Below are 15532 nucleotides of genomic sequence, written 5' to 3' on the forward strand. Positions count from 1 at the left end.
CAGCTGAAGTATTTCTTCTATTACCTGTGATTTCTGTACTTGGTAAAAATCGACATTTCTTTTAGCATTGCGTTACGGCATCGTTAGGTCGGCATGACATTCTTCAATTCGGTATTGCGTGCCTCCAAATGAGATCCGTAGAAGAATGAAAGCTGTTATGGCGATGATTGTTTCGATATCAGTAAGGCTCTGATAGGCTACTGTATATGGATAGAATTGATGGAGGCCCAATGGTAAAGTGCGAGTTCGTATTATGATGTTACAGCTCGCATATTGCCAAGGTTGTTTCGACTACGCTGCAGAAGTTTCGTAGGAAAGCCCTTAAACGTCCTCCATACAGATCCGATGTCTCCCCATTTGATTTCCATATTTTCGGAGCCCGGAAGAAAGACATTTCGTGGCCATTGCTTTGCTTCGGACGAAGAAGTGCACGCCTGGTACAAGTATGTTTCCGTAGGCAACCGCAAACATTTTTCCATGAAGGCAAAGACCTTGTTGTGCCACAGTGGGACAAATGTATTACCAGTCACGGCAATTACTTTTGAAGTAATAAACAGCTTACTTTTTTTCGTCTGTATGGTTTTCATTTGACTGCCCCTTATATATAAGAGAAAATTATTGATGGAGATGTAAATGGAGTTCTTATGCTCTGCCTGGAATAGTGTTCATTATGTAACATTAGTGCCGCCTCTTGTGTGATCAAGCCGCACATGTGATATAGTTACAAAAGGAAGCAGGAGAATGCACTTAAACAAAGTCACCAGCACTAGACATCAAGGGTTGCAGTTGCTTGAGGTTGAATGGTCTTAACATGCAATTCGTGTGAAGGGTGTCCACAGGAGTTGTAATGAGAGAAAACTGATCAAGTCTGGGTTCATCAAGAGGGACTGTCATTTCGTGCGATACGCACTACAAATCCTCATAATTTCTGTAACAGTCGTCCGAACATGGGTAACTGAAGACTCTGTGTATCATTTCAATATATTCTTCGTCTGTATATGGAATCGAACAACTGCGTGAGAACATGTAAAATGTTGGTATCAACGACGCATAAACGACTGTTCTTCGAATAGTGCGCGAGTGGAAGTTTTATAGCGGTGGCTGTCAGTCTAGTTTAACCATTAATGACAACAGTTTTCTAGCACAGTGTTAGTGTGTCCATCATGGACAGGGAATAGATTTATATTCATAATGTAATCATTGGTTGACACAGCTGTAAGTTATTGTTACAATGATTTATGTTTACAAAAGCTTTTAGAAGCTAACGTATCCTACGTCACCTTCATCAGCATCCCTCCCAACGTTTCAGCTTCATTCAATTAGCCTTCCTTTGGTAGTCTTCAATTAAGTATACTTAGTGCAGTTTAGTGAACTGAGTAACAGTTAAGAAGGTTCCTGCAATAGTGCCGAAAGTTTAGGAAGAAAGTGAGGTGATGTTCGTGAAATCTTACGCAGGTTTAAAACAGAAGACTGCTGCACACGTATTTACCTGTATAGTGACGAAAGGATAACAGAGTACCAAGACGAATTCCTGGTGTTTCTCCTATGCAACACGCATAGAGCCATCTCAGGCAACAGCTGAGAACCAACGAGCTCTTGCACTATCAGTCTATTAAACGAACAACTCTTTTCACAGTAAATAATATTACAATGCACAATTGTTTCTCTCTGCCTTGAACATTATGAGAACACAGCGTACATTATTTTCAGTACAGCAAAAAATTACGTTATTTTGTAAAACGAACATTCACTACTAATTGAACAACAAATATTTGCAGGATATAGGCACATTACATTTATGATTTCGTCTATGATGCTAGGTGAGTTTCTCGTGATTATTACTGTGCAGTGAAGCAGAATGGAGAACTTTTAATGTTATTTGAAAGTACTTTATTGATTTTATTAATGAAATTTGAGCTCCATCAGCACCTGTAGCTTAAGTAAGATAATGTTAACATGATTTATTACAGGAAAGGTAAGTATTAGAGCTTAGTATTTAACATTGTGTTTATGTGTTAGTGCTGCTTTCCAGAACAGCAACGCTTCATACCTATTCACTGTGAAAGTAAAATGGCGTGTGGTAAGGAAAACGCTTTCACTCTGAAGGTAGTATCATTTTCTGACTCAAATACAAAAAGTAAGATTTGGCAGTACTAACGTGCCGGTGGTTCAGTGGGACCCTGGGCGTGTAGTGGCGAGCTAGTAGCGTGTAGTGACTGAAGGCCTGTTTTCCCGCAGAGACGGCCACAAAACGTCTTAACCGGTCATCGTCCGCGGACGCAGACGGTGGCCCGTTGAAACCTTTTGTGAGGTCCAGAGGAGGGCGGTGATGAGTCGACGGCGGCTGCATAGCGCATCTCTTGTGTCTTTTCCAGGTCCTCCGGTTGAGGTCGGGGTCACCATGTACGTGCTGAGTATCAGCTCGCTCTCTGAAGTAAAAATGGTACTAGACGCCTTTACTGTTCGGCATTCAACAGACTTCTCGTTAACCGCTAGAAGAATATAAACGTTACTTTTAATTTCGTTTCTTAACGAATTTTTCTTTAGAAATTAGTTTTTTTGCGTTTTTTGTCATTCCTTTACAATACGTAATTTTCGTTCCCGTTCACCTCGCATTCCCCTCTCAACCCTCAAACCTACTCTCAACCCCTCACGACTCCCCCCCACAACGTCGTTTTTTCTAAAAACATTTTGCATGACATTCCTGGGCGCCGACGCGCCCAGCTATTTTGCAGGGATACACTCTTGGCACTGACTTTGTACCGAACTAGCTATCTCGACAACAACTGCAACGATTTTTTTCTTGCGAATGACACAAGCCATTGACAAGATGACATCCCTGTACATTTCCTGTTCATTTCCTTTTATTTCGAGCTCATTTTTGTACCACGTTTGTTTTTTATTTTAATTGGGACTAGCCATATTTTTGATTGAGGTAAAGAGACTCTTAGAAGCTGCTGCCGCATGCTGTTGGGAAGCGCGATGCCTGAGCAGAAGTAACAAACAGCGAAGTGAGAAATGAGTGCAACTGTGGTTGGGTGTACCTGTGCTTCTTCAGTGTGTGTGTGTTTGTGTGTGTGTGTTTGTGTTCGTGACTGAAGCGAGAGGGAGCGAGTGAGAGCGTACACAGGCTGAGACGACCGTTTCCTTTGACCCTGGGGCGTGTGGTGTATGTGGATTTGCAGCCGAGTGGAGACAGCTGTCACCGCCGCCGGCTCCGGCTGCCAGTGGCATGTCCCCCGTCCTTTCTCGCAGCAGATTGGCTGGACGCTGATATCGCCGCTTCGCCAAGCCTTTCACCCTCAGTGGTCCACGGCGCTTCCTGGCCCGCGCCCATCCACCGCCTGTCGATACATCTGATACCAGAAGCAGGGCCGGCTCCAGCCCGCTCCCTTGCTTATTCAGCCACTTACTGCTCGTCTTCCGCGCACTACACAGCCGCCACTGACGAAAAATCGTGTCTGCCAGAAAAGATAGTCCTTTTTCGTCAACGCAGCCCCCAATACAAATTTGTTCTTGTTTATTACGCTAGCAGGCAGGGGATGTCACCGGCTTACAGGAAGCGCCGTTGTCCACTTCTTGAAAATCTAACTTCTTTATTAAACAAAGGTGTGTGTTGAACGAGAATGCTGTATTCCCGTAGTGTTACCTGTGATTATGCTACTTGCAGGTCCGCCCGTGGAAGTTGGAGTCACAATGTACGTCCTCAGTATCAGCTCCGTGTCTGAAGTATTGATGGTACTTGGAAGTTATTTATACAGACAAGCCTTGCTGGTGTTTATGGAAGAGTTGGATGTCGAAATATTCATATATATTTTTTTATTTACTAAGAGCTGAGACTCGTCTCCCTTTCTTCCTACTCCTTTACTCCCGGCGATGTCAGTGGTACCGCAGAAAGATGCTACTACTAGTAGAGAAGGTGGGCACAATTCTGTCGGCAGACGCCTCAGCAGCGAGGTCGATTGATGGAGCTGAGGGGAGGGAGCTATTAAAGTCGATTTCCGAGCGATTTCGAAATCGTCTTGTCTTCTCTCTTCTGTTCTTTTTCTTCTTACGCAGACTCGCGGTGCCACTGAATATCTCCGACTCCACCCTGATGGGAATCCTCAGACACTAATCGAAAGCGTAGAAAGGGAAAAAAAGAGTAACGAGCAGCAAACTGTTCGGAGAACTCTTCAAAGTGATTGAGCTGAGACGGCGCCACCCTACCCGGGATGCGTGGTAAACCGCAACCGCCGGACTTGGCGCTCGGCTCCACGCCTGAGCGCGAATTCCGACACGGAAGCGACAGCTTATCGATTAATCTAAAGGCTATTTTTCCCTAGCAGCTGTCTGTGTCCTCCCAAGGGAACCCTACAGCGTTCCTCATCACTTCTCTATAAACAGATAGACCAAAACAAAACAAAAAGTCGACTGAAAACCGATCAAATGCATGTCACTGCAAGCATTATAAGACTGCTCGCGGACAGCTAACGCCATCTCGGCATTTAAATCTGTGTACATTAATAATAGCGTATTACACTCAAAATTTTAACTAATTTCCGATACGCTGCCGACAGGACGGTACTGTAACACTGTTGCGATACACCGGTCGGAAGGGAAATTGAAAAAAAAATGAATGAAAAAAAAAGAAAAACATTTTCCCTCCCCGTATCTCAGACTCGCAATGGAGACCGGTAGATTTGCAGATTGCTTTAGATGTTCCGCCCAGCAGCAAATACATATTTGTATAATTATTGTAATAGTAGTTGTTTGTTATGTTTTTTTGTGTACATTCAGTTCCACATTGGAGCCCTCATCGACCTTCCTGGTTTACACACGTCCGCACTGTGCATTTCAGAAACACACTGTGCTTTTTTGGAACAAATAAAAGGGGACGCGGAAGTGCTGCCGTCGTCACTGGGCGGATAAAACCGGTCCAGAAAAAGAAGGGAGACGCCCTACTGTTCGGCGCGCGTTGTCGCTCGCGGCCGGAACTGAGTGTACACGCGTGTACAACCAGGTGAAGGGCCCTGAGTGCATCCAAGGTCCACCGTCACTTAGGACGTGACCGGCGACCGACTGCGGCGACGAATGTCCACCGTCTTCTTTCGCATTCATGTTGTCGCAGTCACTGTTTACCGTCGTCTGGCGTGGCTGCTGCCCGCGGCCCGCGGCGCGGGGGCGGCGTGGCGCACCCCGGCCCGCCGCGCCGCAGCTCGCGGCCCCCCGCCGGCAGCAGCCACCACTCTCTAACCATTGTTATATATACATATATATATACATACATATTTGTGTTCTTTTTTTGGTTTGGAGACTCTCTTGGTGAACGAGGAGGAGGTTTTCTCTGTGTCAGTGGCGCCCTCGTGCATGCGTAGCGCCGCTTGGCTGTCGCGCCTGCTGCCTGCCGTGCCTGCTGCCCGCGCCTCGCATTGCCTTGCTCGGCTGCCTTGCCTTGCCTTGCATTGCCCGCACCGTGCAGTAGACTCCGATCCCCGCCGAGTGCATCGACTGCATGCCTTCAGACCTGACTCGGCCGCAGAGCCCTCACTTCTCCTACTGTCTCCACCATCACACCGACCACTCGCCCCTCCAGAGTACGCCTCCGTGTTGCTTTTCGAATGTCACACACACAAAATTATGTAAATGTATGCCCAATAGCCTACCCTGTCTGGAACCTGTGACGAGCGCCTCTTGCCGAGTTCCGGGAGAAACCACACCCTGTGTGCACTCCATGTAAGCCTTGCGACTTCATTTGACTACTGTAGTTAGTGGACGTCTGCCTTCGTTGCTCAAGTGTCAACCTAGTAACACAAAAGATCATGTTTCAAGTTCAGACTAGTCCTATATCCTATACTTGCATCGTGATATGGAACCTGTCATGGAAAGATCTGGAAACGTATGTGAATTTGTCTTTGGACGGGAGACAATCATAGGTATATCATCTGTTGTGCATGACTTCGTACACATGATCCAGATTGTATACCGACTAGGTTCCTTTCAGATTACGCTGATACAATAGCTCCCTACTTAGCAATCATATACAACCGCTCGCTCACCGATAGATCTGTACCTACAGATTGCAAAATTGCGCAGGTCGCACCAGTGTTTAAGAAGGGTAGTAGGAGTAATCCATCGAACTACAGACCTATATCATTGACGTCGGTTTGCAGTAGGGTTTTGGAGCATATACTGTATTCAAACATTATGAATCACCTCGAAGGGAACGATCTATTGATACGTAATCAGCATGGTTTCAGAAAACATCGTTCTTGTGCAACGCAGCTAGCTCTTTATCCGCACGAAGTAATGGCCGCTATCGACAGGGGATCTCAAGTTGATTCCGTATTTCTAGATTTCCGGAAAGCTTTTGACACCGTTCCTCACAAGCGACTTCTAATCAAGTTGCGGGCCTATGGGGTATCGTCTCAGTTGTGCGACTGGATTCGTGATTTCCTGTCAGGAAGGTCGCAGTTCGTAGTAATAGACGGCAAATCATCGTGTAAAACTGAAGTGATATCAGGTGTTCCTGGTCTCTATAAATGATCTGGGTGCCAATCTGAGCAGTTCTCTTAGGTTGTTCGCAGATGATGCTGTAATTTACCGTCTAGTAAGGTCATCCTAAGACCAGTATCAGTTGCAAAGCGATTTAGAAAAGATTGCTGTATGGTGTGGCAGTTGGCAGTTGACGCTAAATAACGAAAAGTGTGAGGCGATCCGCACGAGTTCCAAAAGAAATCCGTTGGAATTCGATTACTCGATAAATAGTACAATTCTCAAGGCTGTCAATTCAACTAAGTACCTGGGTGTTAAAATTACGAACAACTTCAGTTGGAAAGACCACATAGGCAATATTGTGGGGAAGGCAAGCCAAAGGTTGCGTTTCATTGGCAGGACACTTAGAAGATGCAACAAGTCCACTAAAGAGACAGCTTACACTACACTCGTTCGTCCTCTGTTAGAATACTGCTGCGCGGTGTGGGATCCTTACCAGGTGGGATTGACGGAGGACATGGAAAGGGTGCAAAAAAGGGCAGCTCGTTTTGTATTATCACGTAATAGGGGAGAGAGTGTGGCAGATATGATACGCGAGTTGGGATGGAAGTCATTAAAGCAAAGACGTTTTTCGTCGCGGCGAGATCAGTCACCAACTTTCTCTTCCGAATGCGAAAATATTTTGTTGTGCCCAACCTACATAGGTAGGAATGATCATCAAAATAAAATAAGAGAAATCAGAACTCGAACAGAAAGGTTTAGGTGTTCGTTTCTCCCACGCGTTGTTCGGGAGTGGAATGGTAGAGAGATAGTATGATTGTGGTTCGATGAACCCTCTGCCAAGCACTTAAATGTGAATTGCCGAGTAATCATGTAGATATAGATGTAGATGATAAGGAAAGGTGGACTACAGGGTGGTGCAGAAACCGTCGTCGTAGGAAAGCTGGACAGTAGCAGAAATGATCAGCGAACAGATTAACACAATAAACAGAAGATTTACTTAACTTACATTTCTCCAAGCGAACGAAGACTCAATACAAATAATGCGGCAAGAAACATGGAGTCCAGCTATCTCAACGTCGAAAAGGATTAACCTCGAACTAAGGTATCGTAACGTAATGGCTCCAGGCGCAAGTGGAGAAGAGCGGCTGCACTGGTCGTGCTATATATACTGCGTCGGCAGAGGGCGCTTGTAGTACGGAGTTGCCAGAGATGTGGCTCAGCGGACGCACGTCACTGGATCCGCCAGACCCTCGCGACCCCTATAGGCATCAGACGGAAACTTACCACTCCGTCACCAACCTTGACACACCGTGGGGTGGTATCGATATGTGATACCACATCATCTTCAGTAACACCATGTGCACATTCCTCAAACCAATGACAGCATTGTCTGCAAAGTGCTCCATCTAGGAAAATTATTGCAGTAAACTGAAAAATCGGTTCCCGATAGAGGGAATGTGTGCTTCTGAAATGGTACTTACGTTGTCTTACGCGAAATATGTTGTTCAGTGTATTCCACATTGCCCTTCCCACTAGGAGAGTATGGAAAGTAACTAACGTGTCATGTGATTATAGATGAGTGACTGGTACGTTACTGTCCCACTTTATCTCTTCTCTGTCCTGTGATACAGCTAACGACGTTGTTCTCACTCTTGAATTATCTGGTTTATAATCACATATGTTGCATTAGGGTAAGGCTATAATTATTCAAAATTTTAGAGAACTGTCGATGCAGGCAGTAGCAAGTGTCTTGATACAGAGGGTGCAGTAGAGTATGTAATGCATGTGCTGGCCATTCCAGCTTCGTTCCTCTGTTCATGTGATCCTGGATAATAGAAGAGTTCGAAGATGAACACGCCAGTGTGGTCCTGAGGTTCTCAATAGGCTCCCTCATCCAGTTCCCTAAAACAGAAAGTCAGAACTGATAAATACATGAACGAGCTACTGGTATTGACATTAATTGAAAAAAAAGATGTCCTAATATCCTTCCTAGTAGAACAGGAATCACATTTCCAGTGACTGGAAAATATATGATCTTTTTCTCATATCTGCGTAGAATATATACTGGTGTAGGAGTAAAAGTTTATTATTTATTGTCTGATATGGCTGCCACTCCTGCTCATACAGTTTTTGGCTACAAGTGAAATCAGTCAGCCATAACAGCCATAACATTAATCAGCGGCTCAGTACGCCTAAAAACGAGATTGGTTTAACAGCTCACTCTGTAACGTTTGGTTGTTTACTTCCCATTCGTAAATATTCTAAAAAAAAAGTGTGTAATCTTATGGGACTTAACTGTTAAAGTCATCAGTCCCTAAGTTCACACACTACTTAACCTAAATTATCCTAAGGACAAACACACACACCCATGCCCGAGGGAGGACTCGAACCTCCGCCGGGATCAGCCGCACAGTCCATGACTGCAGTGCCTCAGACCGCTCGGCTAGTCCCGCGTGGCTAAATATTCTATGACTGAAACCTACAGAGAAGTTGAAATCAAATAACGCAATTAAAATCAGTAAGTCGCCTTCAGTTATAACAAAATAAAATTACTTATCTGTAGGGTTTGCGTTTCCTGATGCCAACGATCAACTACAAATCTGGAACAGATTTAGTCCCGATATCACACAATTTGTACAGCGCGTTCGCACTTCCTCTTCGTGAATAACAAATAAAAATCGTCTTGCATACCCATGTCATTATAAAAACCTGGTCCCGGGAAAACGCCAGCAGAAGACGATAAAAACGGAAACCATAGGAACTCCATTACCTTTAACTATGTTGAGTTTAACTTTCGGGTGAGTCATTATTGTCGGGATAAAATATGTTAGCACTAAACATTTAACGTAAATGTTTCTGCACTTAATGTACAGGTTCCTGTTCAGACTTATAAATACTCCAGCCCGATTCTTTACCTCTGCCACGTAAATATTTTGTGTGCGTTTGCCAGTTACAGGTGTCTGCGGTAACGACAGAGAGAGAGAGAGAGAGAGAGAGAGAGAGAGAGAGAGAGGGAGAGAGAGAGAGAGAAATACAGAGAAAGAACGTCTCAAGGGATGTGCTTAGGAATGAAGTGGTATATTTTGCTAAACAACAAACGCTCCCCTTTTTCTGCGATATTCTGGACACAGACTTATCGGCGCAGGCCGGATCGGCTAAATCAGCATCGTAACCGAACCCGGATTAGCACAGCTCTCCTGTCGCGTCATTAATGTGTAAATTGAGCAATCAAAATGGAAATAAGAGGCGCTAGCAGTTATTAATTATTATGAATTACTATTCATCCGTTGGACTGCGATGGCAGTGAAGACATTTTCTACCGTTGTGGATCTGGCAAAGTCTGCCATTTCAATCAACCCGCGTTTCCATGCGACTCGTGGAACATGTCACCTGTATGAATCCAATATCTTTTGATTACTGCACAAATCTGCCGTTGAATGACGGTACCCAGTTTGCACCACCCATTCTTCTGATTACTGCACAAATCTGCCGTTGAATGACGGTATCCAGTTTGCATCACCCATTCTTCTGATTACTGTATAAATCTGTTGCTGAATTACGGTATCCAGTTTGCACCACCCATAGAAGTTTATGTACAGAAAATGTGTCAGAATATATCATACATTACCTCTTATTTCTTATCTATGTGTCGCTTTCTCTTCGGTGACGCTACCACATTCCGCTTTGTACTGTTTCAAATTACACGTCTTTATACCTCGTTACACTGTTTTGCATCTGTATCACGCTGACACTTCATATGAGACTGTTCTTGTTCACACTATCCACAGAGGCGTTGTTTAGTAAGCATGACAATTTGTGAGCTGTAACAGTTTCGAATCACTCTCCGTTATTGCAACATTTATGAGGATTTTGCGTTCGTAAGTGTTAATAGTACAATAGGACAGTAAAAATATCAGTTCAACACATGAATAAAGCACAAGGTTTACTGCGTTTTTAGAAAGTCACAGAACGTAACATAAATTACGGAAATGACGGATCGGAGGAAAGCTGAAGTTTTCAAACGTGTCATAGTGAGTGAAAATGGAACAGGTCAACAACATAGCAGTACTGACATCATTTAACACAGCAAATGTCAAAAATTCTGTAGCACACCACTCGAAGCAGGTAGGCTCTATGTAAGTGCCACATCTGATCAGTATTACTTGAATTTGCCAAGAGAGATGAGTCTTTCCTCATGACCATATTGTATTCGTCATGAAACCAGAAGAAGATCTAATGAATGACTCATCTAACTGCAGGAATCTCGGATGACGTAGTTGGTACCACTGACAATGTCATCGTTTCAATAAGCAACAGCTGTCCTCCTAAAGAAACAACTATTCCCATACAAACCTACAATTAGTGGACAATTCCGTATCAGTGACATTAAACAGATTTTGCTGCAGTAGGAGATTTTGGGCAGTAAATAACGATTAGGATTCTTTTTTTTAGTATCTCGACCTTTATGATATCCATTTATAATTTACAGTCATATTAACCAGGTGAATAGTAACTCCTTGGCCACATTTTACAGCCAGGTTCTCGGCACTGAAGTGAGCTGCAGTATTCTCTACAGAACTTCTTCGTATTTGACGCATCTGACCATATGGTCAAATGGTACCCCCGTTAGAGCAGAGTGGGACAAACAAAAGTGGCTCAGAGAAGAGAATTCCAAGGTACAAAGGGCCGGTCTCTTGTGCCAGGAGTCGTGTTGATTTGCTAGGACTGAGGCATTTTCTGGTGAACTGCAGTCACCACGTTTCGGAATGGTGTTTGACTTGTTCAAAACAAAATCTGTCTGACGCCATTTTCGGACTAAGCGTTATATGGCACTCTTTGCTGGCACTTCGACACCATTAAACTTCTGTGCAAACAACTGACCACACCATTTCGACGATCTGTTATCACGCAACTTTCCACAAAGAACATCCGTTGCTCCATCGTCCCCTTTGCACCGCTCCACTCACACTGGCACAGACCGCACTACGCTCTGAACCTGTGTGGATAACGTGGCGGGCGTTCATGTGATGTGCGCGTTACGGGGCTTGGTTATATGCATACATTCACGTTCAATCGTATCCTCTCATCCGAGTCACTTTTATTTGCCCCACCTTGCAGTTCTCTGAGACACTGGCAATCTTACCATCATCTGACACGTAATAACTGTTGTCACATTCATTCTCCAATACACATCCTGTGTTCCCATGCAAACCTCATCCTATTGTGTTTCGGAACGAGAACACTAAAGAGTCTTCCCTCAGTCAGATGGTCCCTCGGTCCTACCGATACCGGATGTCGGTTTCGTCCTGCAACGTAATCATGGTGAGGTGTGTGACGTCATACGAGCGCAAACCAAAAAGGAACAGAACACTGACAATATTTCTTTCGCTTCTGTATCAGTTTTTGGAATGTAGGCTGCGGCAACGGACTGATCTTTAGGTCTAGGTTAAGTTCGGAGGCTATCTAGATTAAGTTCGGAGGCTACAGCTTGATTGTGAATTGGTGAAGCCAACGAATGTGAATAAGAATTCTCAGATGTGGTGACATACTGATCTGTAGCGTAGCCCCAAGTCTAGCTTAGTTTGAAAGGTAAAGTTTGATAGCAAGTTGGCGTATCGCGCGTTTCAGCTAACCCCTGACATGTAATCACGACAACCACCTATCATCAGAATGAGATTTTCACTCTGCAGCGGAGTGTGCGCTGATATGAAACTTCCTGGCAGATTAAAACTGTGTGCCCGACCGAGACTCGAACTCGGGAGAGCACTTGCCCGCGAAAGGCAAAGGTCCCGAGTTCGAGTCTCGGTGGGGTACACAGTTTCAATCTGCCAGGAAGTATCTATCATCAGGTTGCACAGGGAAGCGCTGAAATGGTTCAAATGGCTCTGAGCACTATGGGACTTAACATCTGTGGTCATCAGTCCCCTAGAACTTAGAACTACTTAAACCTAACTAACCTAAGGACATCACACACATCCATGCCCGAGGCAGGATTCGAACCTGCGACCGTAGCGAAGCGCTGAAATGCTCAGGCTTATATCACGCAGCGGGGCTGCACAACTTCAGTTAATTGGTCTGGTCCATTGATTGTTGTCTGGTTCTGTGAGTCAGCAGTCTTGCGTCATTGATATCAATACACCAGATGTGACTATGAGTCTGCACGATAAATCCGATATTATCACACTCGAGACAACGCCCCTCCCTTCCCCTCTCCCCTCCCACCGGCATTAATGCCAGTACTCTAGTAGCAGTACTTTCCCCAATGTTACGTATATGAAGAAAGGTATCACCCGAAGCCAAAGCACAAGTCACTCAATTGTTGTAGACAACGAGCTCAGAGTTTACGGTGGATGAAATCCAAGATGGGACCGATAGAATATTCGGCGAATTTGTGAAACAGCATATCGATGGGAATTCATTTCACGCTGTATAAAATCTTTTGCTACGATTTTGGATGTCTAACGCGGACAACAGTGACTGTTGATTGACAGAGAAAATATTTTCCGTCTTGGGGTGTGTACTGCTTTTCTAGTGCCGCCTGTAAGCAAACTGATTTTTGAGAAGGACCAAGGTGAGAAACCACACAGCTTAACGCTGTTCACAACGGGAAGCCTCATCAGACAACAGGTGCGGGTCTGAGCAAGTTCCTGTGGGGGCACTTACTTTTCACTCTTCTTCTGTTGACAACATTACACGGTGTTCATGAAAACGGTCTATGCTCCCTTCGCTAGTAAAAGAAATGCTTTCCATAAATTTTCAGATCTTTATTATCACTCCCCGGGCTCCGACTTGCCCAGAATCCCGGTCGAACGCCGAAGAAGCGTGCCATTTCATTAAATAAATCTGGTAACAATGCAATAACAGTTAAGCCAACACTTGCTGCTGTTTACTTGGAAATAAATACGTTGAAAGCTCATTTCCTAGAGCGATACTTTCAGAATAAGACTCTCACCTGTCTCGGCAACGCAGAAAGACTGCCCTGTAGTCATGTGACTTGCTATCTTAATAACTGTTGCTCTTATTTGTATCCAAAATATCGAGCCATCGTATTATGAATCAAACAAATGAGCAGTAGAAACCTAAAACTACTGTGAAGAGATAGAAACTGACCGATCAGACTGTCAGAAAATACGCGAAAAGCCTTCGGTCACATTCACTGAATAGGCTCGGAGCGTGCTATCGAAGACGCCAGCAAGTGCATAAATTTCAGGATTTAACCATTTCTGTGCAACCTGCAAAAAATCAACTAGTAAGAACATTCTACCTCTAAATTTAACCAATACTAAGACATCCTTCACTTTTATTGATGACAACTTCAGTTACAGTCCAAATACTCAAAATTTCATGGGGATAATGTGAAGACAGATGTTGTTTTCCGTGTTTCAGACTGAGACCATTATTCTTGCCTGATATAATAACAGAAACATTTTGGATGGGATCTCCTTTGTAACAGTATGACAATGTTTGTGCCCACAAAGAAAGACCACTGCAGGAGGGTTCATAGAAAAACGATTTGACTCTATGAACCGGTCTGCTCAACATCTTCAACTCTGTCGAAAAATTTTTATGTAAGAAAGAATATTAGGGTACAGTAGAGTTCCGATTGCATACTGGATGATTTTCCCAAGAACCCACCAATAACTGTTTACCATACATCTGGAAAAATGGTTAAATGGTACCTTCTATGTTTGTGATCTTAGCGGAAAGTCCCCCCCTAATGGTTGTATGCCAGAACTGTGGAGAAAGAACTTCTAATCGCTATTGGTCACTTGCTGGAGTGTTTTAGATGAACAAAAATAGGTTTATGACTTTCCAACATAATGTAGACGCGAGGACCAGCAACCCAGATTAATAAATTTTATTTTTTCCAGTCACAGTTACATTCAAAAATTTTCATTTGGGGTGACTAGTTTCGGACTACATTATCCATTCTCAAACCGTAGCCTTCGTAGCAAACGTTAATACACATTTCCACCAGTGCACACATATGCAATAGCCGTAACTGGTATTCTTATATATTTATGAAATAGTAAACTTATACAACATGTAATAACTTCACAAAGACCAGAAATGAAAGCTCCCTCCAATCTTCCGTAGTATAGTAAGACCAGAAATTAATAACCGTAACTAGTATTCTTTTATATTTATGAAATAGTAAACTTATACAACATGTAATAACTTCACAAAGACCAGAAATGAAAGCTCCCTCCAATCTTCCGTAGTGTAGTAAGACCACAAATTAATACTACCTCCGACCTCCATAGGAAAATACCGATGGCTGGAGGTAGCATGCACTTCTGGTCTTCATGAATTTTTTAGATGTTGTATAAAAATTACTATTTCATATATAAATACACCGAAGTGACAAAAGTCGTGGGATACCTCCTAATATGGTGTCTGGGCTCCTTTTGCCGAGCGTAGCAGCTCGACGTGGCATAGACACAGAAAGTCGTTGGAAATCCCCTCCAGAAATACTGAGCCATGCTGGGCTACAGCCGTCCATAACTGCGAAAGTGTTGCTGGTCCAGGATTTTGTACATGAACTGGTTTCGATTATGTCCCGTAACTGTTCGGTGGGTTTCATGTCGGGCGATATGGATGGCCAAATCATTCGCTCGAACTGCCCAGAATGTTCTTCAAACCAATCACCATCAATTGTGGACCGGTGACATGGCGCATTGTCACCCATGCCATCGTTTTTTGGGAACATGGTCGGCAGGTGTGGCCAAGCGGTTCTAGGCACTACAGTCTGGAACTGCGAGACCGCTACGGTCACAGGTTCTAATCCTGCCTCGGGCATGAATGTGTGTGATGTCCTTCGGTTAGTTAGGTTTAAGTAGTTCTAAGTTCTAGGGGACTGATGACCTCAGACGTTAAGTCCCATAGTGCTCAGAGCCATTTGAACCATTTTTGGGAACATGAAGTACATGAAAGGGTACAGATGGTCTCCAAGTAGCCAAACATAATCATTTCCAGTCAATGATCGGTTCAGTTAGACTACAGGACCCAGTCCATTCCATATAAACACAGCCCACACCGTTACGGAGCCACCAAA

At 44.1% G+C, this 15532-nt stretch overlaps 1 protein-coding gene across 3 annotated transcripts in view; it reads left to right on the plus strand.

Moving 5' to 3' along the window:
- LOC124796245 (gamma-aminobutyric acid receptor subunit beta) overlaps nucleotides 1-15532 on the plus strand; it is a 621538-nt gene that overhangs the window by 379179 nt on the left and 226827 nt on the right. For 2 of the 3 annotated variants that reach the window (XM_047260339.1, XM_047260341.1), the window contains exon 3: nucleotides 2376-2443. In XM_047260339.1, coding sequence (XP_047116295.1) covers nucleotides 2376-2443 — 68 coding nt within the window. Of the gene's footprint in view, nucleotides 1-2375; nucleotides 2444-3670; nucleotides 3739-15532 lie in introns of all 3 variants that reach the window. The other variant, XM_047260340.1, reaches the window with a different exon arrangement.

Source organism: Schistocerca piceifrons, chromosome 4 (genome assembly GCF_021461385.2).
Source record: "Schistocerca piceifrons isolate TAMUIC-IGC-003096 chromosome 4, iqSchPice1.1, whole genome shotgun sequence".
Taxonomy (NCBI): Eukaryota; Metazoa; Arthropoda; class Insecta; order Orthoptera; family Acrididae; genus Schistocerca; species Schistocerca piceifrons.